General features: G+C 40.5%; 1 protein-coding gene across 3 annotated transcripts in view; it reads left to right on the top strand.

The window, feature by feature from the left end:
- The window catches only part of CDK14 (cyclin dependent kinase 14), a 505,344-nt gene that overhangs the window by 296,203 nt on the left and 183,531 nt on the right, over window positions 1–25,610 (top strand). For all 3 annotated transcript variants that reach the window (XM_084618492.1, XM_084618493.1, XM_084618494.1), the window contains 2 exons: window positions 3,697–3,817; window positions 20,413–20,506. In XM_084618492.1, coding sequence (XP_084474618.1) covers window positions 3,697–3,817; window positions 20,413–20,506 — 215 coding nt within the window. The remainder of the gene's footprint in view (window positions 1–3,696; window positions 3,818–20,412; window positions 20,507–25,610) is intronic.

Raw genomic sequence — 25,610 nt, 5'->3', positions numbered from 1 at the left:
TGGATTTTCCTTGCTTTTATTTTTTATAATAATAAAAATAATAATTCCATTAAATTGAAAGGTTTCAGAGTAACAGCCGTGTTAGTCTGTCTTTGCAAAAAGAAAAGGAGTACTTGTGGCACCTTAGAGACTAACCAATTTATTTGAGCATGAGCTTTCGTAAGCTACAGCTCACTTCATCAGATGCATACCGTGGAAACTGCAGTAGACATTATATACACACAGAGACCATGAAACAATACCTCCTCCCACCCCACTGTCCTGCTGGTAATAGCTTATCTAAAGTGATCATCAAGTTGGGCCATTTCCAGCACAAATCCAGGTTTTCTCACCCTCCCCTCCACTCCCCCCCACAAACTCACTCTCCTGCTGGTAATAGCCCATCCAAAGTGACCATGCTCTTCACAATGTGTATGATAATCAAGGTGGGCCATTTCCAGCACAAATCCAGGTTCTCTCACCCCTCCACCGCCATACACACACAAACTCACTCTCCTGCTGGTAATAGCTTATCTAAAGTGATCATTAAGTTGGGCCATTTCCAGCACAAAACCAGGTTTTCTCACCCTCCACCCCCCCACCCCACCCCCACACACAAACTCACTTTCCTGCTGGTAATAGGTTATCCAAAGTGACCACTCTCCCTACAATGCCCTGATTCTCATGGGTGACTTTAATTTTCCTGATATCTGCTGGGAGAGCAATACAGCGGTGCATAGACAATCCAGGAAGTTTTTGGAAAGCGTAGGGGACAATTTCCTGGCGCAAGTGCTAGAGGAGCCAACTAGGGGGGGCGCTTTTCTTGACCTGCTGCTCACAAACCGGGTAGAATTAGTGGGGGAAGCAAAAGTGGATGGGAATCTGGGAGGCAGTGACCATGAGTTGGGCGTGCACAAGTCCATGGGGCCGGACGAGTTGCATCCGAGAGTGCTGAAGGAATTGGCGGCTGTGATTGCAGAGCCATTGGCCATTATCTTTGAAAACTCTTGGCGAACCGGGGAAGTCCCGGATGACTGGAAAAAGGCTAATGTAGTGCCAATCTTTAAAAAAGGGAAGAAGGAGGATCCTGGAAACTACAGGCCAGTCAGCCTCACTTCAGTCCCTGGAAAAATCATGGAGCAGGTCCTCAAAGAATCAATCCTGAAGCACTTGCATGAGAGGAAAGTGATCAGGAACAGTCAGCATGGATTCACCAAGGGAAGGTCATGCCTGACTAATCTAATCGCCTTTTATGATGAGATTACTGGTTCTGTGGATGAAGGGAAAGCAGTGGATGTATTGTTTCTTGACTTTAGCAAAGCTTTTGACACGGTCTCCCACAGTATTCTTGTCAGCAAGTTAAGGAAGTATGGGCTGGATGAATGCACTACAAGGTGGGTAGAAAGCTGGCTAGATTGTCGGGCTCAACAGGTAGTGATCAATGGCTCCATGTCTAGTTGGCAGCCGGTATCAAGTGGAGTGCCCTAAGGGTTGGTCCTGGGGCCGTTTTTGTTCAATATCTTCATAAATGATCTGGAGGATGGTGTGGATTGCACTCTCAGCAAATTTGCGGATGATACTAAACTGGAAGGAGTGGTAGATACACTGGAGGGCAGGGATAGGATACAGAAGGACCTAGACAAATTGGAGGATTGGGCCAAAAGAAATCTGATGAGGTTCAATAAGGATAAGTGCAGGGTCCTGCACTTAGGACGGAAGAACCCAATGCACAGCTACAGACTAGGGACCGAATGGCTAGGCAGCAGTTCTGCGGAAAAGGACCTAGGGGTGACAGTGGATGAGAAGCTGGATATGAGTCAGCAGTGTGCCCTTGTTGCCAAGAAGGCCAATGGCATTTTGGGATGTATAAGTAGGGGCATAGCAAGCAGATCGAGGGATGTGATCGTTCCCCTCTATTCGACTTTGGTGAGGCCTCATCTGGAGTACTGTGTCCAGTTTTGGGCCCCACACTTCAAGAAGGATGTGGATAAATTGGAGAGAGTCCAGCGAAGGGCAACAAAAATGATTAGGGGACTGGAACACATGAGTTATGAGGAGAGGCTGAGGGAGCTGGGCTTGTTTAGCCTGCAGAAGAGAAGAATGGGGGGGGATTTGATAGCTGCTTTCAACTACCTGAAAGGGGGTTCCAAAGAGGATGGCTCTAGACTGTTCTCAATGGCAGCAGATGACAGAACGAGGAGTAATGGTCTCAAGTTGCAGTGGGGGAGGTTTAGATTGGATATTAGGAAAAACTTTTTCACTAGAGGGTGGTGAAACACTGGAATGCGTTACCTAGGGAGGTGGTAGAATCTCCTTCCTTAGAGGTTTTTAAGGTCAGGCTTGACAAAGCCCTGGCTGGGATGATTTAACTGGGAATTGGTCCTGCTTTGAGCAGGGGGTTGGACTAGATGACCTTCTGGGGTCCCTTCCAACCCTGATATTCTATGATTCTAAGAGTTGGTTGAGTTCAGGATCCTGACGCCGGGAAGAAAGGTAAGCAGCAGGATACGGACCCTGGACTTCAGGAAAGCAGACTTCGACTCCCTCAGGGAACGGATGGCCAGGATCCCCTGGGGGACTAACTTGAAGGGGAAAGGAGTCCAGGAGAGCTGGCTGTATTTCAAGGAATCCCAGTTGAGGTTACAGGGACAAACCATCCCGATGAGTCGAAAGAATAGTAAATATGGCAGGCGACCAGCTTGGCTTAATGGTGAAATCCTAGCGGATCTTAAACATAAAAAAGAAGCTTACAAGAATCATAGAATCATAGAATATCAGGGTTGGAAGGGACCCCAGAAGGTCATCTAGTCCAACCCCCTGCTCGAAGCAGGACCAATTCCCAGTTAAATCATGGCCCAACTTGATGATCACTTTAGATAAGCTATTACCAGCAGGACAGTGGGGTGGGAGGGGGTATTGTTTCATGGTGTGTGTGTGTGTGTGTGTATAATATCTTCTGCAGTTTCCACGGTATGCATCCGATGAAGTGAGCTGTAGCTCACGAAAGCTCATGCTCAAATAAATTGGTTAGTCTCTAAGGTGCCACAAGTACTCCTATTAAATTGAAAGGTTATCAGTGCTGAAAAGTGATGAGTTGAAAGATGAATGGTGTAGGAAATGGCAACCCCCTTTTTTTTTTGTTTGTCACAGGAATACCAAAATATATGCTTGAAAATTCAAATATTTTTTTCAATGTATTTTTTCCGTATGTGAATATAAGCTAAACCTGTCACAGGAGTCATTAATTCCCTGTAAGAATCCACCTGTTATCTAGAGTTGTGTTGTCATGCTGGGTTTGTTCTTCCTCACTTTGAATAATTGACCTTTAGGGATTTATCTGATATACTTTTGAATACTGTGTTTTCAGAATGCTAAATAAATGCTAAAGATAAAATTCCAGATGATGAGATTATTCCCACACCATATTTTTATATCTATGAAAATATAAATAAAAATTTAAGCTACTTCAGTCGTTATAGTTATCAAAGACTTGTCTTATTGTTCTTTCAAAATAACAAATCTGTTTAGCTATGAACTAAATGATAGATCTTATGTTCCTTCACTAATTAACTTACTCCTAGGCCAGAAGAAACAAAAAGCAGTCTTGCATGCAACACACATCCAGGTTCATATCACACACACTGCCTTTAAGATCTTAACTGTACACTTCTTTGTTCTCTTTATGCTTATTGCTTTTTTATTATGTATATTCTACAGGTCTTGCAAGAGCCAAATCAGTCCCCAGCCACACATACTCTAATGAAGTGGTTACCCTGTGGTACAGACCCCCAGATGTCCTTTTGGGCTCAACAGAATACTCCACCTGCCTTGACATGTGGTAAGAATAGCATCCTTATACAGGATAATCCATCTAGTTGCTTTCGCTTTGACTTAGTGTAGACAAATATGTACTAAAATTAATGGTGTAGCATAGACTGCCTGTGTGTGCTAATCCTTGTGGATCCTCCCAGATAGTACTTCCTGAAAGCAGCCCCCTGCCTATATATCCAGTACTTTACAGTGGGTATCCAGTAATGATACATGACTAGCATGAACAATAACAAAGAAGCAATTTAATTGGTATTCCGTATCTTTTGTGGTCTTAATTTGAAATTTTGTTTTGGAGAAAGTAGCTTTTATCTCCTAATAAACAACAGGGAAAGGGGGAAGTGCCATAATTTGAGATACAAACAATACAGTACAGTATAACAGCAATAACTATTGTTACAAATCCATGGCCAGTTAGGACCTTGCATTTGTCACTGTGTTGCTCACCATCATCATATCCACTCGCAACTTCACAGCAATGGCAGGTATAAAACCCAGAGTCTTCTGTTACAAAAAGCTCTGCCCTGGTATTTGGTCAAAATCTACCTTAGCTATTAGTAGTATGTTAGCATATGATACCCAGTTGACCGTGTGGTGCCTTGGAGAGCCCAAGTAGTGTTCTGAGGAGCCCTTCAGGCAGGTCTCCCACCCCAGGCTCTCTCAACATCTCGTAGAGTCTCATCTCTGCCCAGAAAGCAACCTGAGTCGATGGGGAACATTCAGAGCACAGCTGGTGAATCTGGGTACGTTCAAGAATAAAAGTAGCTGATGGATCTGAGGATTTCTGTCAACCAAACTTGGCACTGTCCATATAGGTTATCATAAAAAAGGAAAAACTCCATGTGTTTAACTTATTCAAATTTGTCCTAAATGATCAGATTTTATCTCTGTATGCTTTCAGTGTGTGTTTAAGTAGGGAACTGTGGGGCTGCTGACTTAAGCTAGAGGAACCCAAAGAACTGCAAGAAAAATTCCAAGAAGGGAGCATTTTCAAAAGTTTTCTCTGCAAAATTCATAAATAGATTTGGCCAAAACATTTTCTTTGATGTGGAATGGCTTTTTGAACAAAACAAAAAACTTTGTGCAAAATTTTCATTTTGGTTGAAATTTTTCAGCTTTTCAACAAAAAACAAAAATATTCAGTAAAACTTTCAGAGGGGTTGATTTGATTATCCTTTTTTAGTTTTTGAACCCCCAACCCCCCCCCCCCCCCAAAAGTGGTTTTTGAAGACCAAAACTTCTTTGGTTCTTGTTTTTTCATTGAAAACTGAAACATTTTTACAGGATTTTATTAAAGAAAAATATTTTGGAAATTCCTGACCAAAAAAAATTGCATTTTTGACCAGTTCTATTAGCAAATACTTTACAAAAAATGACATGTAATGTTCATCTGAACTGTGCAGAGTTACCGTGCCAAACTGGGAGACCAAATTAAACCATAAATATGCAACAGAGATACTTTAGATTTACTATAAAGGCAACCTCGGTATCTCTGGTATTTCCTCTCGCACAAGAATATTAAATTTAATTACATTATGTTTACTGTTACTGAGCAGTTCAGCTATATTCACGACTTGGACAAGATCCTGTGTGCTACTTAGAACTAAATCAAGAATTGCCTCTCTCATTGTGGGTTCCAGGATTAGCTGGTCCAAGAAGCAACCATTAATTGTGTCTAGAAATTTTTTCTCTGCATCCTATCCCATATCACAGAGAGAGAGAGAGAGAGAGAGAGAGAGCACTCTATTAAAAGCGAAGTCCAGGAAGGACCTAACCAGTGTAATCATATTCCATGTCTGGATCTCGGCGGTGAGGCAAGGGTGCTTGCTGGAGGGCACAAAAAGAAATGTCTTAAATAACGGACATAAAATATTGACATCCCCTGGTGGCAGGACCTTTAACACAGGCCCAAAAGAGATCCAGGGTGCCCGGGGAGAAAGCTTTGTTCCAAATGAAAAATGAGGCAACACTGATTGCACTGATCAAAGCTATGAATCCAGTGCACTGGCACAGTGTTCTGACACTGAGCAATCACAGGATCAGAATGTTATTCAGAGCACACAGTTCACTCAGATGGCACATGAAAGGACTGAACACTGAGGTTCACACCCCACCCCACCCCATGTTCTCCAGTTTATATTCAGGAAATGCAGGAGATCTTGCCTGTTGAAAATATTGTTATGAACTTGGTACGTCTAACAGTAAGGCATATTGGAGAACAGATCATATGGGAGCTCTTTTACAGAAGCAGCATATTGTTGGGCCACGATTAAATTCGACTAAGTAATGATTTCCCAGAATGAAAAGAGAAAGAGAATCCTTGCTCGTATCAGATGCCAAGATAATTCATTACCAACAAGTGTGTTTGTGTGACATTAACATCCATATACAATTATTAGTGTTACTTCCTTATGTTAGTGTGCCTTCTGTGTCCCGATTCATCACATACATCTTCATTGCAAAAGCAGACCGTCACTTTATGGAAATATTTAAATAGTATTGAGAGAAAATACACATCTGTTTTTTCCATTTAGAAAAAAGCTCATAAGGCACTGACTTTAGCCATGATAAATGACATTTAATTGGGGTTTCCAAGGAATTGAACATGGATCTGCTATTGAGTAGAAGAGCAGCTGTGTGATAGGAGTGCAAATATTAACCACTGGACAGTGGCTGGGAAGCAGGTGGCAGTGACTGTGGGCTATTTTTATGCTTCATTTGCCATAGTAGGGCATTAGGCTAGTAACTAGAAGCTAATGATCCACATACAGTATTACATTTTCCAGCTTTCTGTTTAAATAGCCTCTGGCAGTAAAAGAATATTAATGAAGACATACATACATCAATGGTGTCAGCTAGTGATGGAAATCAATACAATGTGCGTTGTGATTTACTGCTGTCAGCATATGATACTGTGGCATTGTGTGAACATATTATGCAACCTGAGACTGCATCAAGGAGTTATGATAGCCTTGGATATGCTTTTTTTCTTGATGAGGACTTACTGGTAGGTAAAAGTACCATTTAACACTGCCTCTGGTATAAATTTTTTTAATCCTTCGATTTTAGTCCTCTGAAAGTCAGTGCAGGGGAAATAATCTTTAAGCTTCTATACCTAGAGGTTTTATAAAACACTAAAAACCATATAAAGGTAATATAAAAATGTAAAAAACCTGTTATACTTATCTGTTTGTTTCTTACAAGAAGAACTGAGCTTGAGCAGCTGAGATACTTGATTCAAGGAAGTTATTAATGGCTTTTTGATTCTCACAATGTAAGCACTGCTACATCTGTTTTTTAAAAGCTGGAAGTCCCTAGGGATATTTTATTTTAACATGTAGCTGGCTATAATCTATATTTGCCAAACAGCTGGCAACTGTCTTATTATATTTTATCCATACTACAGATTTCTTTGTTTTAAAAGATACAATGAATGCCTGACAGGTTAGTCACAATTCAGGTAAAATAAGCAATGTGCCAATTTTTAAAATTTCATTTAATTAATTAACATTAACTGTGCTTATCACTGTGGAAGAAATCACTTATAACTTTTCCTGTCAAATGTAATGCAATTGCATATTAGATCACCATTATCTCCATTACATTTCTGCCTTCAGATTTACATTAATTTATTTAACTTTGTAGCAGCTGGGATGACAGTGATCTCAGTGCAGATTTCAGCTTAAAGAAGAGTAGTCATCTCGAGCTTTATATTTTACGTATGCACAATCTGTTCCCTCCCTCTCCTCCCAGGTACAATGATCCCTATTTTGCTTTTGTAATCTGTTCTCCCATTATTGGAAAGCAGAATTGAGTATTTACCATAATCCTGTGTCTGCTTTCATGAATACTTGTCCAATCCAGACCTATGACAACAATTAAGATAGTATATAAAAATGGTCTTCTCTAGGACACAGGTGCATTACATTATCTATTTACACAGGGGACATGACAGAGGCATCTTTATTCTACATCCCTTGTAAACAGTTTTCAATGAAAGAGTCTGGGGCTAGTAATCCCACTACACTGTGAAGCACTAGTTGTTTGAGGCACCAAAGAGAGACAACAGCAGGGAAAATTGGTTCTTTTGCCCTTGATGCTCTCAACCATAACAAGTTCTACTCCAGAGAAATACTAATCCTTAAGAGGTCAGGATGCTGTGATAACCATCAAGATATTGTTAATTAAACTTCCGGAAAAGACACTGACAATGAGCAGTTTTATTAGGTGAATTAATCTGTGATTGGAAAATTCTCCCGGGGTCAGGTTCATGTGAGAAGCCTCTTTTGTTCTTAGCTGTTGGAAAGTCATTTAATTTTAGTTTCCTGTTCCTGAAGAATATTGTCTTTAGTTTGGCATTACACATTTACCAGATCTATCAACAAAGGTGTGTCAATTTTAGAGATGTTTCATACATAGCAGAGAATTCAGTTTTGAAATCTCCTTATTACACAAAGGAAACCGAAAAACAAAAACTCCCTAAGAATAGGAAATACATATTCAACAGGCAAATTTTGCTGGGCAAATGCTGCTCAATTTGGTGTTCTGTTGCTCAGAATCTGAGCAGTTGAGTTTACTTGCACAGATGCACACACAAAGTGATTTTGCAAATGGGGTATGTCATAAATATAAAGGGAAGGGTAAATACCTTTAAATCCCTCCTGGCCAGAGGAAAAGCCCTTTCACCTGTAAAGGGTTAAGAAGCTAAGATAACCTTGCTGGCACCTGACCAAAATGACAAATGAGGAGACAAGATACTTTCAAAACGGCGTGGGGGGTGGGGGGAAACAAAGGTTTCTCTCTGTCTGTGTGCTGCTTTTGCCGGGACCAGAGCAGGAATGCAGGTCAGAACTCCTGTAAAGAGTTAGTAAGTAATCTAGTTAGATGTGCGTTAGATTCTCTTTTGTTTAAATGGCTGATAAAATAAGTTGGAATCTATATTCCTATTTTTGTGTCTTTTTGTAACTTAAGGTTTTGCCTAGAGGGATTCTCTATGTTTTGAATCTGATTACCCTGTAAGGTATTTACCATCCTGATTTTACAGAGGTGATTCTTTTACTTTTTCTTTAATTAAAATTCTTCTTTTCAGAACCTGATTGCTGTTCATTGTTCTTAAGATCCAAGGGTTTGGGTCTGTGTTCACCTATGCAAATTGGTGAGGATTTTTATCAAGCCTTCCCCAGGAAAGGGGGTATAGTGCTTGGGGGGATATTTTTTGGGGAAGACGTTTTCAAGTGGGCACTTTTCCTGTTCTTTGTGTAACACTTTGGTGATGGCAGCTTTTAACCTAAGCTGGTAAGAATAAGCTTAGGGGGTCTTTCATGCAGGCCCCACATCTGTACCCTAGAGTTCAGAGTGGGGAAGAAACCTTGACAGGGTATATTTTATTTGGAATGGAACATTGCAGCACGGGGAGGGGAACCACAGAACCACTCTTCAGAACCTTAGTTTTTAGGCGGTTAAATGAGCCAGAAAAGAATCTGATCGCACCCTTCAGAACTAACATGGATTAAAAATTTTACCTCATGAAAAATTGAATTTTTGACTAAATGAACTTTGTTTTGTGAAATTTAAAATTTTTCATCAACAAAATATCATTTTGTTGGAAAAAGTCCAAATATTTTTATTTGGATGTACTCCCTCGTGGGAGGAGTTGTTTGGTTGCCTACTATCCCCATTCACCTACAAAGGGCCAGGCTCCTTGGCTAGAAAACATTGCCCATGACGCACAACAGCCAGGTGTTGTTGTCTCCCCTCTCCAAGAGGGGAGGCAATCACAGGAGATATAGTCTGACCAGGGAGCACAGCCCATAGAAGAGAATGGAAGCATGAGGCACCCAAGTGACAACGGCCATGAGCCACTGCAGTGACATTTCTGAATCAAAATGTTTCGGATTTTCATTGAAATTTTTCACCAGTAAAAAACCACCTCTTTTTCTGACCAGTTCCATTAATAGATAGCATCACGTATGAGCATGCAGTTGTTTTGAATAAACATAGAATCAGGATAATAAATGTATGGCTGGCAGGGTCCTTGTCACGGGGTCTACTCACTGCTAGGGGCCTCCTCCTCCTAGCCACTCTGGGGATCAGCTTTTTCCAGGTCCAACGCCCACTTCCACTGCTCGCTGCATGCCCTGCTCTCTCTCTCTCTTGCTCTCTGTCTGTGATTCAGGGTGCTCTGTCTTTGCGGCTTGGCCCTCTGGCCAGGTTACTGTAGTCCTCCCCTTCCAGGTTATCAGAGTCTTTCCTTACAAATTGTCTCAGGAAGTCTTCTCATTCACTGCTCTGATGGTGCCACTTTCCTAGTGGCTGGTAGGGGAACCCAGGCCCACCTGGGTTCCCGCCTCTACTCCGGGTTGTAGCCGGGGACCTTCTAAGCAGCAGGTAAAGTCTTCACCTAAACCTGTGTTTTCCCTGAGCCCTTCCTACACTTCCGCCTCCTGCCCTCAGGGGGATTTGCCAGCTTCAACTGCCTTCTCCCAGGGAGTAACTGGAGAATAAATTCTGTAGCCCCAAACACACCTCCCTTTCCCCAGGCAATGACTGCCGACTACTTCCCTGCTCCCTGGCTTTATAGAGGCCCTGCTTGTTCCTGCAGACATGAGCTTCCCCTAAATAGGGTTTTCCTCTCAGCCTAACTATACCCCAGCTTGCAGCCTAATAGGTTAATTGGTCTCACTGGTCTGCATTAACCCCATTCATGGCAAGTGAGGGGAACACACCCCATCAGAGTCCTCAAGATGTAAATTAGTTCAGCTCCCTGCGCAGACTAAGGACCAAGTATATGTAGACCATTTTTGGCTGGTGTCTGGAAGTTTTTAAGAACAGGTTAGATAATGATGGGGATTCCATAATCTCCCTGAGAAGCCTATTCCAGTGATTAATTACCTTATAGCTAAAAAGCTTTTCCTAATAACTAATTTATATCTCCCTTGCTTCAGATTAAGTTGGTGATTTCTTGTCCTACCTTCAGTGGACATAGAGAACAATTGATCACCACCCTCTTAAAAACAGGCCTTAGTACATTTGAAGACTGTTATGAGGTCCTTCCTCAGTCATCTTTTCTTAAGACTACACATGCTCAGTTTTTTTAACCTTTCCTCATAGTTCATGTTTTCTTAACCTTTTATAATTTTTGTTGCTCTTCTCTGGATTCTCTCCAATTTGTTCACATCTTAAAGTGTGATGCCCAGAACTGGACACATTACTCTAGCTGAAGCCTCACCAGAGCTGAATACAGTGGGACAATTCCCTCTTGTGCCTTATGTATGACGCTGCTGTTAATACATCCCAGAATATTAGGCCCCCCCTATTTTTTTTTTTTTGCAACTGCTTCACATTGTTGGCTCATATTCAATGTGTGATTCACTATAACCCCCAGATCCATTTCAGTAGTAGTATCACCTCGCTGGCTTTTTCCTTATTTTGTAGTTATGCATTTCATTATTCCTTTCTAAGTGTAGTACTTTGCACTTGTCTTTATTGAATTTCATCTTGTTGATTTCAGACCAATTCTCCAAGTTGTCAGGGTCATTTTGAATTCTAATCCTGTCCTCCAAAATTCTTGCAACCCCTTCTAACTTGGTGTCATCCACAAATTTTATAATACTCTCCACTCAATTATCCAACTAATTAATGAAAACATTGAATAGTATCAGTCTAAGACCACTCCCTTGCAGGACAGTACTGTATACATCCCCTGAATTTAACAGCGAACCATTGATAACTACTCTTTTAGTTAGGTCTTTCAACTAGTTTTGCACCCACTTTATATTAATTTCTTCTAAACCACATTTCCCCAGTTTGCTTATGAGACTGTCATGTGGGACTGTCAAAAGCCTTACTAAAATCAAGATATATCACATCTACAGCTTCCCCTTCATCTACCAGGCCAGAAACATTGTCATAGAAGGAAATTAAGTTGGGGTGGTATGATTTGTTCCTGAGAAATTCATGTTGGCTATTATTTATTACATTATTATCCGCTAGGTGATGACAAATTGATTGTTTAATGTCTTCCAGTATCTTTCCAGGTATCAAAGTTAGGCTGACTGGGATATACTTTTTCAGGTCCTCTTTGTTCTCATTTTTAAAGAGAGGTACTGTATTTGCTCTTTCTTAGTCCTCTGGAACATCACTCACCCTCCATGAGCTCTCAAAGATAAATCGCTGATGTTTCCCAGATTTCTTCAGCTAGTTCTTTAAAAACCCTGGGGTGAACTTCATCAGGCCCTGCCAACTTGAACATATCTAACTTGTTTAATATTTGTTCCAGTGTCTTACCAGGTATCAAAGTTAGGCAGACTAGTCTATAATTCCCCATTGTTCTCCTTTTTAAAGCGAGGTTCTGTGTTTGCCCTTCTTTATTCCTCTGTGCTCTCACCCATCCTCCATGAGTTCCCAAAGATAATCTGTATTGGTTCCAAGATTGCTTTAGCTAGCTCCTTAAGTACGCTAGGATGAATTTCATCAGGCCTGGATGACTTGAATACATCTAAATATTCTTTAATCTGTTCATTTCCTATTTTGGCTCACGTTCCTTCCCCCCTTCTTAATACTAATTGTGTTAAGTATCTGGTCACAATTTACCTTTGTATTAAAGACTGAAGCAAAATAGGCATTAAATAGTTCAATCTCCTTGATGTTAGCAGTTATTATTCTCCTTCCCCACCTACACTTCCCTTCATCTTTCTCTTGCTCCTAATGTATTTATAGAGCCCTTCTTATTACCTTTTATGACCCTTGCTAGATATAACTCACTTTGTGCTTTAGCCTTTCTGCTTTTGTCCCAACATATTTGCTCTATTCTTTTGTACTCATGCAATTTGTTAATGTTTCCACTTTTTGTAGGATTCCTTTACAATTTTCATGTAATTAAAGAGCTCCATATTGGCCTCTGACTATTCTTGCTATATTTCTTTCACATAGAAATCGTTTGGCATGGTACCTTTAATACTATTGTCTCTGAGAAACTACCAGGTCTCGTGCACTCATTTTCCCTCAGATTTTTTTTTCACATGGGATCTTACCTACCAGTTCTCTGTTTTCCAAAAAGCAGATTTTTTAAGTCCACTGTCCTTATTCTGCTGCTCTCACTCCTTCCTTTCCTTAAATTAATCAAATCTATCAGTTATGATAATTTCACCTATATTGTCTTTAATCTTGAGGTTTGCAACCAATTCCTCTCTGTTAGAATCAGATCTAAAATGGCTGCCCCTCTTATTATGCCCTCCACTTGCTGAAACAAGAAATCATACACGATACATTTCAAGAACTTATTGGACATTTTGTGTTTTGCCTTATTAGTTTTCCAACAGATGTCTAGGTAGTTAAAGTCCCCAATTACTATCAGGCCTTGTGTTTTTGAAATTTCTATTGTTTATTCTAAAATGACTGATTCACATTCTCCTGCTGGTTCAATGGTCTGTACTAGACCCCAGCCATGGCATCACTCCTGTTTCTTTCCCTTTTTATCTGCTCTTGGAAACTTTCAACTGGTCTGCAACTCACTTCCCTCTTGACCTCAGAACAAATGTATATTTTCTTGATGTAAAACCTCCTCCCTACCCTCTCCCCCGTCCTTCCTGAGCAAGGTATACCCCTCTATTCCAGTCAGAAGATTTATCCCACCAAGTCACTGTGATACCAAGTAAGTCATGATTTGCTTATCTATTAATAATTCCAGTTCCTTCTGTTTATTCCCCATGCTACTTGCATTTGTGTGCAGACATCTGAGATGCTGAGTTGATTTCCCCACTGCTACCCTTTTTGCTCCCATGACCCTATTGTGATTTTTCATCTTTCTCTGCCCCCACCTTTAGTCCTCTGTTAAGGTTCCCTTTTTTTATACTTACTTGTGGGTTATACACCTGCCCTCTTGAACCTAATTTAAAGCCCTCCCCACTAGATTGGCCAGTCAATGCATGAAAATGCTCTTCCCCTTTATGGTCAGGTGGACCCATGTCTTCCCAGCAGTCCTCCTTCCCAGAACAGCATTTCATGCTTGAGGAACCCAAAGCCCTCCCATAAACACTGTCAGACTGTCTGGAGTGGCTCATGACTATGAGTGCCAGACTCAGGACAGACTGTCAAGAAGCAGGGGAAAGACCCCACACTGGTTGTGTGTTCTATAATTAGATTTCACCGTCTTAGTAACAAGTGTGAACTCCTAAAGCACTAGAACAGTCTTTCCCCTGAGTCACAGTCAGTTTCCTTGGCACTCCAGTCTATCGTGCCACCCAGGCAAGTTGGACTTAGTGATAGATGGTTGCTATACACCAGAGATCACAAAATATTCAGGTTACTCCCAGTCCCAAAGGACCAGTCACTTACACCAGGTCATTTTGTGCCTTAGATCTCTCACCAAAGACAATGCTTGAAGCCAATCCTATAGTAAATTATCTAAGAAAAGATCTATTAACTATTATCTATTAACTAAGAAAAGAAAGAGTTATTACAAGGTTAAAGCAGGCAAGCATATATACACAAATAAGCTACAGTCTATGGTTCCAAAAGGTGAGAGAACTGTAGTAATCTGTCAGCTCTGAATATCTTTTAGGGCTAACCCAGGTTGATCTTGGGGATCTCTGTTTCTGTTTCATAGCTCTGGTCCTGTGAGAGTCCAGACAACAAAAGAGGTATTTTGTCAGGTATTATTATTTCCTTCTTCCAGATTTCAAGCCCATGGGATGAGCCCTTTTGCAGGTAGCCTCTTTATGGTAGTAAGAAGTAATTAACTAAGTCTTTGTATTGTGATGTCCTGCAGTGGCTCATTTAGTTTTGATAGGCCTTCTTGATGGGCAGGAAACAATCCCTCCTGACTGGGTTCACAGTTTTAGAGCAAACATTTTTTATAGTTACAAAGCAAAAACTTAAATATTACCTTATAGTATGTGATCCAGATATTATAAGTGAGCTTAATTCATGTAGAAACTCACAAAGCATTTCATAAAGTCTAAACACATTGTTATAAGTCAAATACCCATCTTAACCATACTAACACACAGGTGAAACAGACTGGTTTCCAGCAATGAATTTGTCAGTGCTTGGCTGAGCTCTAAAGCTTTGTCAAGAGCTGGCACCTACATTCCCAGCGTCACAGACACCATCTGTGAAGCCATGCATTTAATCTCCAAGACAAATGTGTCCCTGCCTGCACAATCACACTTCAGGAAAAACTGTGCAACTTTGTGTGTAGAACAGTCCCTATCCAAGCTCCATCTGGGTCAGTGCAGCCCTGCACTGGCTCCTACCTGGCTGAAAGTTAAATACCATAGTTTGGCAGCTGTTAAATTATTTACTGCAAATTATTCATTCACCTTTAATAAACATCCATCTGCTGAAACCAGTGATATTTAGTTTTTTTAGGGTTCAATCATGTGACACAATTCTGCAAGGTATTAGACCCCTCAGTGGGAGTTGAGTGTTCTCAGCTCCTTGGAGATCATGCCTGTAGACAACAGGGGTGAAATCCTGGACTCATTAAAGTCAATGGTGGTTTCTGTCAGAGAACCAGATTCCATGAATCAGGGGTAGTTAAAAGCAACAATTCCTTGCAGGTGCAGGCTTATTAGTCAAGGTTACATACAGTTTATCCTTTACAATACCTTATTCAGAGATGTATTATACATCCACACATTGACTTGATACAAGGCCTTTCCTGGGAGTAAAAATTGGTGTATACAATTTCCAATTTAGTAAAGTAGCTGAAACAAAATCTGTTTAATTGTCCTTACTTCGCTATTAATCCTGAACATGTACTTTTTTTGAAGTGCAACCCATTGTTTCTAGTTTCTGTAGTGTTTACCTTTGGTGTTGGTAAAGCATTCAGTATTCCAATATTGCCTCTTGGTGGTGATGGAGAAAATACTAAGCAGGTATTATAATAAAAAAGGACTGTCACTTTTGGAAAACTGGCACAAAATCTGAGTTACATGAATTATTCCTCTTGTGTTTTTTATAAATGTTGTTAAGTAACTTTATCAGAAGTATTAAAGTGATCATTTAGTGCTTTCAAAATATGTCTCCTCCCAGAGAGCCAAATCTTGCAATCTGAAGTCAGGCTTCATGGCCAGATGTAGCTTTCTTGGGTCTTCAAAATCTGAATGTCGATTCTGAAGTGACATGATGCTGAATATCGTCTCTTGTTAGCAAATTAATGCAATAGAAAAGCTGTTCATTCAGCAAAGACTATTCAATGTTTGTTATAGTGAAGTTCCCCAGTTGTCCACGCAAATTTTAAAATCTGCATTTAAATAAAACAATAAAAATCAGTATGAAAACAACTTGTTAATCAAAAATAGCTTTGCAGTCACTTATATGGATCTCTTCAGAAGTAAAAAAAAAAAAAAAAACAAAAACCAAAAAACCACACACCCCAGCAACTTCAATGGACATGAATAATCTTAATAAGTTTTTAGATAAAGTGTCAAGTAAAAGAGAGATATTGCAAAGGCTTTATAAATTCACATCCAGATAGATTGTAATTTGAATTTGTGCATTATATCAAATGTTATATGGACAGAATTCTTCAGAATTAAAACAAAAATTAATTTCTTAAAATACTGTATAATGGCAACCAAACAAGTTATTTTTTATGAGCTGCGACTCTTGGCCTACAAATGCTCTGCATAAAAATGGAATTTCTGTAGCCATTTAAGCTTCTCATTAGATAGTCATTTGTTATCTAAATTCAAATTTCAGAGTAACCCATTGAGCTACAACATGAACTCTTCCTTTATAGTTCTCTGTGTAGTATGGTGATGGATATAGCCCTAGGAAATTAGGGTGGACAATATTAGATGGATGGCCACACATGGTATCATCAGTACATCAATAGGCTTAGTCATGCTTATTGTTGTCAGAGGGTAAGTCACACATTTTAACATTCAATGGCTGTCATTTAAGTTTGTCATGTTTGCTTTGCAAGGTATCCCATTTTGTTCCATTTCAAAGATTCCTGAATCAAGTATCCAAAAGCCCAGCAACTCAGTTTGCAAATTAGAATTCAGACCACCTCCAAAGGGTGTAGGAAATGCTAAATCAAATTCTTGAACTATTGCCAAAGTTCTTCAATGTGACACACACACTTTCTCAAACACTTTACCTGAAAATGTCACTCACTATAGGGTATGTATGTATGTGTACAAATAATATATAAATAAATAATGGGGTGGGTATAGAGTGAGGGGGAGAGACAATAGAAGCAAAGTTACTTCTTGAAGTATGAAATATGCTCTGATTAACCTTGTATCATAGAAGCTAGAGATGGGAGAGATCTATTAGCTCATCTTGTCCACCTGCCGCTTAATGCAAGATAAGATAGTTCCCTGGAAAATATACTTAAGTGTTTCATCCAAACTAGTTTTATGACTTGAGTAGTGGACCTTCCATTCCTTTGGGAGGCTATTGCACAGTATAATTGACCTCAGTATTAGGCAGTTTTCCTTAACTCTCACCCTAAATTTTCTGTTTCTTAGTTTCAGAGTAACAGCCGTGTTAGTCTGTATTCGCAAAAAGAAAAGGAGTACTTGTGGCACCTTAGAGACTAACCAATTTATTAGAGCATAAGCTTTCGTGAGCTACAGCTCACTTCATCAGATGCATATCGTGGAAACTGCAGCAGACTTTATATATACACAGAGAATACCTCTCTGTGTATATATAAAGTCTGCTGCAGTTTCCACGATATGCATCTGATGAAGTGAGCTGTAGCTCACGAAAGCTTATGCTCTAATAAATTGGTTAGTCTCTAAGGTGCCACAAGTACTCCTTTTCTTTTTGTTTCTTAGTTGCATCTCATTACTTCTACCCTCTTTGGTATATATTCAGTTCTGGGGACCAGTGAAATCCAAAGCAATTCCTTGTCCTCTTTGTTTTTCATACTTTTCAGATACTTGTACAGAGTCATCCTATTTCTGCCTCGCCCTCCCCCCGCCCCATTCATTATTTTACCCAAGAATAATATATGGAGTTCTTTTATCTTTTCCTTACAAGTCAGTTTTTCCAGTAATAATCATTTTTGTTGCTCTGCTAAGAAATCCCCCCCGTTTGTTGATATGTTCTTGTTTTGGGATGCCTGAAAATGTACACAGACTTAATGGCTGCATAGAGATTTGGTGTCTGTGCTCATACAACACAAATGCGTTTTGATTTTTGATTACAAAATTTTTTTTGGCTATCATGTACTCATACTCAGTTTTCTATTCATTATGGTCATGATCTAAACTAAAGTCTGTTGAAGTCAATGGGAAAACTCCTATTGACTTGCATGAGCTTCATTACCCCAAGATCCTTACTTGGTATTATGGCTTTCTATGTATTTTCCTTCTATTGTATATCTGTATTTTAGTTTATTTTTTCTAAGGTGTGTTTTCTTACCTTTTCCCAGGAGGAATCTTATTTTGTTATTTTCTGCCCATATTTTTGTCCCCTCTAAGGGCTCAATCCTGCAATATGCTGGGTGAATGGGGCTACTCTTGTGCTTAAAATTAAACATGAGCTTAAGTGCTTTATTAGGTTGTAGCCAGAATGTTACAAGATTGAGCCCTATAAGTCTCTCTATTTTTCTCACCAGTGATGTTTAACAACACCTCCTGATTTAGCATCATGTTTTAAGGGATAAAAAGCACATTAGTTGAATTATTCCAGATAATAAAAAATATGGTGTCAAACAATATCTAAAATAGTCCTTGTAGTACTTATGACATTGCAGTATATTAATAATGAATTTACAGATCTTCATCCAATTTTTAGTCCATACTGGAGTCAATTTCCATTAAATATGCAAGTAAGATTTTGAGAGGCAATATATAAAATTCTTTGCTAAAATCTTAATCTTCTATTGTATTTCAAATACACATATGCATTAAGTGCTTGTCTGTAGATACCTGTACATGCTCTTCAAATTTTAAACTAATTTAATCTAATGTCTGTTGTCTGGTTGCAAAAATAGAACTCTACTCCCTCTGTCCTCCAGACCAAATTCAGTTTTTTTATCTTGAGTAAATACCTCCTGTCCAAAATTCTGCATTTCTCCTTGCCTGAGATGTAAATACTGTTTATAAGTATTTGACGAAGATATATTGTGCCTATCTGTGCCTAATGATGCATTAACCAGAGTAAACGATGAGTGGCAGTTTAATCAATCCAGTACCTTCAGTAACCAACAAGGGCATATGGAACATCATTTTTTAATCTCCTTCTTTTCAAACTGACTGAATACAACTAGGGATGGATCTGAACTGTCTGTTGTTTTTCTTTATTCTCTAGAGGTAAAGGAAAATGTTTGCATAAGGTATTCAATCTTTGAGAAGTAGAATCAGAAAATAATGGTGTATTATAAAAGCTTTCTTTTTTAATAAATTTGAATCGTATCCTGTTGCCTTTCGTGAGCTACAGCTCACTTTGAAGTGAGCTGTAGCTCACGAAAATGCTCAAATAAATTGGTTAGTCTCTAAGGTGCCACAAGTACTCCTTTTCTTTTAGTAAAGAATGTGGTCTCTGCTGGTGATCTTTACCGAGTGGCGTCTACAAATGTTCAGTGAGACATTCCCTCACTTAACTGAAAACATGCAATCTGTTTTTATTAGGAGACTTTCTTCCAGACAACACATCTCACAATATACACAGACAGTAAAATTAAATGCTGCTGCCTAAATAAATAGTCATCATCATAAATAAGGAAAAAAACAATGTTTCATGATTATATTCCAAACACTCGACTTCTGAGAACAAAGTTAAATAAGAGGTTAAGGTTGGGACTTCCAAAGATAGCTATAGGACACAACTTGGATTTGAAAGGAATGGTAGTAACATGGTTAAATCCTCTAGTTGCCTTTGAGAAAGCTTAATGGATATGTAAAATGTGTATAACTCTACATAAAGCTGTTGGATTGACAGATTTTTGTTAAAATGATCTCTCGTGTGCATGTGCACAAATGAGTGTGTTTATCTATATTGCATATATATAATGTGTGTGCATGGACAAGAATAAATACATTTAGAAAAAAATGTAATTGAAATAAACACAATTAAAATGTTTTATCAAATCATGCATCCCACTGATACCTAAATAGATTATTAGCTCTTGAACATCAAATCTTGGAGAAGATGCAAATCCCCCTTGGAGCAGAGGGAAGAGAAGCAGATGAGGGTCTGTAGCTTCCCCTGGGAATGCACAAATGGCTGAACCAACTGACAAAGCCAGACCCTCGGGAACTACAGAAGCTTGTCTCAGTCTCTCAAGAGATATTTTCTCTGCTGCTGCCCCTCTTCCTCCTGCAACCAAGCCACATCTTTTTCAAAGCTGCTGTGGAGCCTTACTTAAGATGGTCCAAGGTTATGACCCTAGGTGAATGGATCCTTTTTATACATCATCAGTGTGACAACTAAGCAGAAACTGTTTCTTGAAAAAATGTTTGAAAAAGAGACTATTTAAAGGTATGGATTGGTTTTCAACACATTCATCCATTCCAGTTGTCATCCTGCCATCCTTGTACAGTAGAGTGTGGTGACGTAATGCTGGTGATAGAGACAAGTGTTTAATGTATTAATTATTTAATCTCAAGAAAATCTAATATTGTATACTTTTTTTTTTAATAGGGGAGTGGGTTGTATCTTTGTAGAAATGATTCAAGGAGTTGCTGCTTTTCCTGGAATGAAAGACATTCAAGACCAACTCGAAAGAATATTTCTGGTAAGTTCTTTATTTCTGGATTAATATGCTACCTTACAAATGTGAGTAATAAAATGTGTCTATTAAAACCCCAGGGAACTATTCTATTTGTAGTGTTTACTTTTCTCTATTGGAGCACAGGTGTCAAACACCCGGCCTCAAGCCGGATCCAACCTGCCCTGATACATTTTTGAGACTTGCATGACTTGTTCAGATTATGCAGAATCCAAGCTTTCATTTTAAAAAGATGTTTGTAGCTCTCCTGGCTGTAAAGAAAAGCTTCCAAATGCAAGTCCAGTAAAAAAAAGATGCCATGTTGCTCTGCTGAATCTGCAAACAGTCTAAAATAATGAGTCAGAGATGCCCCCATTAAGATTGTGCTATTTTAACGTTAGCATTAACTCTTTTATTGATGATTATTTTGTGTGATGGAATAGGCCATGGTGTGGGAGTGAAGCCCATGAAGGTTGGGTGAGGATTGAGATTTGCTGCAGGGATGGAAATGCAGAGGGAATACAAAGACAGAGAAGGAACAGAAGGATGGCAGAAATAGTGGTGATAGAGTTGGAGTGTATTTCCTACTGAGTGATGCTTTATTCAACTATAAAGTACTTAACAAATAATGATAACTGACAGAGCAGAGAGAAGTGCAGTACCCAACTCCCACCACTGCAGCCTGATTGGTCCATTCATGGGCTGCATGGACAGCTCTTTGGCTTAATGAATCATAGAATATCAGGATTGGAAGGGACCTCAGGAGGTCATCTAGTCCAACCCCCTGCTCAAAGCAGGACCAATCCCCAATTAAATCATCCCAGCCAGGGCTTTGTCAAGCCTGACCTTAAAAACTTCTAAGGAAGGAGATTCTACCACCTCCCTAGGTAACACATTCCACTGTTTCACCACCCTCCTAGTGAAAAAGATTTTCCTAATATCCAACCTAAACCTCCCCCACTGCAACTTGAGACCATTACTCCTTGTCCTGTCCTCTTCTACCACTGAGAATAGTCTAGAACCATCCTCTCTGGAACCACCTCTCAGGTAGTTGAAAGCAGCTATCAAATCCCCCCTCATTCTTTTCTGCAGACTAAACAATCCCAGTTCCCTCAGCCTCTCCTCATAAGTCATGTGTTCCAGACCCCTAATCATTTTTGTTGCCCTTCGCTGGACTCTCTCCAATTTATCCACATCCTTCTTGTAATGTGGGGCCCAAAACTGGACACAGTACTGCAGATGAGGCCTCACCAATGTCGAATAGAGGGGGATGATCACGTCCCTCGATCCGCTCGCTATGCCCCTACTTATACATCCCAAATGCCATTGGCCTTCTTGGCAACAAGGGCACACTGCTGACTCATATCCAGCTTCTCGTCCACTGTCACCCCTAGGTCCTTTTCCACAGAACTGCTGCCTAGCCATTCGGTCCCTAGTCTGTAGCTGTGCATTGGGTTCTTCCGTCCTAAGTGCAGGACCCTGCACTTATCCTTATTGAACCTCATCAGATTTCTTTTGGCCCAATCCTCCAATTTGTGTAGGTCCCTCTGTATCCTATCCCTGCCCTCCAGCGTATCTACCACTCCTCCCAGTTTAGTATCATCCACAAATTTGCTGAGAGTGTAATCCACACCATCCTCCAGATCATTTATGAAGATATTGAACAAAACTGGCCCCAGGACCGATCCCTGGGGCACTCCACTTGACACCGGCTGCCAACTAGACATGGAGCCATTGATCACTACCCGTTGAGCCCGACAATCTAGCCAACTTTCTACCCACCTTATAGTGCATTCATCCAGCCCATACTTCTTTAACTTGCTGACAAGAATACTGTGGGAGACCATGTCAAAAGCTTTGCTAAAGTCAAGAAACAATACATCCACTGCTTTCCCTTCATCCACAGAACCAGTAATCTCATCATAGAAGGCGATCAGACTAGTCAGGCATGACCTTCCCTTGGTGAATCCATGCTGACTGTTCCTGATCACTTTCCTCTCATGTAAGTGCTTCAGGATTGATTCTTTGAGGACCTGCTGCATGATTTTTCCGGGGACTGAGGTGAGGCTGACTGGCCTGTAGTTCCCAGGATCCTCCTTCTTCCCTTTTTTAAAGATTGGCACTACATTAGCCTTTTTCCAGTCATCCGGGACTTCCCCCATTCGCCACGAGTTTTCAAAGATAATGGACAATGGCTCTGCAATCACAGCCGCCAATTCCTTTAGCACTCTCGGATGCAACTCGTCCGGCCCCATGGACTTGTGCGCGTCCAGCTTTTCTAAATAGTCCCTAACCACCTCTTTCTCCACAGAGGGCTGGCCATCTATTCCCCATGTTGTGATGCCCAGCGCAGCAGTCTGGGAGCTGACTTTGTTCGTGAAGACAGGCAAAAAAAGCATTGAGTACATTTAGCTTTTTCCACATCCTCTGTCACTAGGTTGCCTCCCTCATTCATTAAGGGGCCCACACTTTCCTTGGCTTTCTTCTTGTTGCCAACATACCTGAAGAAACCCTTCTTGTTACTCTTGACAGCTCTCGCTAGCTGCTGCTCCAGGTGCGATTTGGCCCTCCTGATTTCATTCGTACATGCCCGAGCAATGTTTTTATACTCTTCCCTGGTCAACCTTCCACTTCTTGTAATGGCACCACCACAATTGGGAAGTCCAGTTCATAGTGCTCCTCCTAGGATCTGCCACCATTCGTGCCAGTTTTCTTTCCTCACCGGCCCTCGCTCTCGGGTTGTTTTCTTATTTTCCTGTTTCTACCGCTGGATTTCCCATTTTGCTATGGGGTTTGGCCAGTGCCCTTTTAAGAGGCTAGGAAGAATGTTGTTCACTTCACAGATCAGTAGTAAGCTATGTGAGTGTTTTCTCCTTCTTCAGAGACCTTGGGAGCTTTGCAATTGTTTAGCAGGTGCCCCGTGCAGATTAACTGAGGTGGCTAATACAGTCCCAAATGTTGGCCTGGTTGGCTTCTGATTGGACCATTGTTGTTTGTTATATGGCAAGCAGGGGAGGCCTCCGAAAGAAGTACCTCTCACCTCAGCCCTATTACAAAAAAGGGGAATCTGGGGCTTGCTTGGTCCTGATGCCTGGGTGGATTTAGCAGGAGGGGTTGAGTGGTAGTCTCTTCTGAAAGATTGCTCTGGCTTTACAGCCATTTGTTTGTTTGAGCTGCTCTAGATTTATCCTTCCAGGTTAGCTTGTGTGGGAAAGAGCTGCCTGGCAGTTCCGCTCCTTGTTCTGTTACATCATAGCTACTAAAGGTATGGCCTTCCTTCTAACCAAATCTGTGTGGTGTTCTAATCACTGTGAGCCTGGGCAATTAATATTGCACACCTGTTGTAGTGAAGTACAGTTCAGCTCTGAAAAGCAGCTCTAAGAATGGCAGCGTAGAGCTCCTTGTTTGTTTGTCCCTTGATTTCTACATCACAGTTTCTCAGTCTTTGAGCAAAACATGCTTTTTCTAAATGTCAGATCTGCAAACTCAACGTAGGATGTGAAAGTCGCATTATGTTCTTTCTTCCTTGTCAAAACACCTGTGCAGCTTGACCCATTGCAATGTAGAGGACTAAACTGCTTCTGTGCTGTATGTGAGCAGGGTCGGGATGAGCTCTCCTCTGACATCTAGTGATGAGCTGGGAGAAAAGACTTCAGGAGCAGACAGTGTTTGCATAGACACACCTACTTTGCCTAGGTGCACAGCAGATGGAGCTGCTTTGCTAAAATGATTGATTTTGGCTGATTTTTGGGTTACAAATCACTCTAGTATTTGCATGAAGGGGAAATGAAATGCTGTTATCCTTATTGTATGAGTAAAGGACAGCAGAACTGTGCTTAGCATGCCCTGATTGAGTTGGACACCCTAAACTGAACCTCACTTGGCAAGCATGGGATAGGGGATGCCAACTCCCAGAGAAGAGTAGGTGGGGATAGGTGTTCCTACCTGGTGGTGTGGACTCTGCCTAAATAGTCCTAGACACCATTTGATCTGTTTCTCTCCAGCGTTTTATGGCCGAGCTGATTAGACTCAATTGAGAGTCCTTGTTTTCTGGTTGGTGATTCCTAGAGCTGAGATCACTGCAGAGCAGATTTAGGGGCTAAGCCTTAGACTTTGTGTGAGGACAGTAGAAGATACCACAGAGATTGCACTGGCTGTGAGGCTCCCCGCTAAAATGGCTAAGTGCTGGGTTAAGTGATGGAACCTCAGAACGTGGCATTGCAGGAGCAGTGGCAACAGAGGCATTGCTCAAACTCCACCCCCTTCCCCAGCGGTGGGAGGTGAACTCACATGAATGCACCTCAGAACTCTGGGTATTTGCTAACTGTGAGTGGGGTGCGGGAGAGGGGAGCGAAATGTTACAGGGAAAAGTCACAACACAATACAAATGTGTTCCTGCAAGGTGGGAAACTGAGGCAAAGGACGCTACCCAATGCACTGTAGGGTCTGGTTTGCTTATGGTTGTATGCTTTTGAATGTGATTGTGGTATTTTTCCAAATTAATGCTGAGTTCTCTTTCCCTTTTCATAAGAGTTCTCTTTTGTTATACAGAGACTCAGTGCTTGTGAGTGGGGAAGTATTGCCTCTCAGAGGTGCCCAGAGGTGGTATGAAGTTTTCCCAGATTACTAGGAGGGGGCTCAAACTGGTCCTGTTTTGTATTGTTAAGAGGCACCCCTAGATATTGAGCCTGGCCCTTGTTGCTGCAGTCTCAACCTGGCAGAAGGGTTACATATATTTAATTGTAATGTATTGTCAATCAACTTCTGTTTAATATACTAGTAAGTAATGGGAAAAGTTCTGCTTTATTAAATTTGTGCACTACTCATTTAAAGTGTGGAATGTAATTCCACCTCCTTTTTCTCTCTCCTCTGCTATTTTACCAACAGGTGAGACTTTTAAACATGGATCATATTAAACACATACTCAGATTTTTGGAAGTATTATTGACCTTGCACAATAGTGTATTTTGTTGAAATTAAAAAACGTTTAAAAACAATAAATTATTGCTACATTTGACAGGGTCAGTACAAGCATGTATATATCATGTAGAATTTTTTAAACATTTTGGTCACTCTCAAGCTTGATTTTTTGTTTTTGTTTTTTTGTTTGTTTTTTTTCTGGAGGGGGCTT

Source organism: Lepidochelys olivacea (assembly GCF_965140295.1).
Source record: "Lepidochelys olivacea isolate rLepOli2 genome assembly, chromosome: 2".
Classification (NCBI taxonomy): Eukaryota; Metazoa; Chordata; order Testudines; family Cheloniidae; genus Lepidochelys; species Lepidochelys olivacea.
Note: the sequence above shows the minus strand (reverse complement) of the source record. Positions and strands in the feature narration are given on the sequence as shown.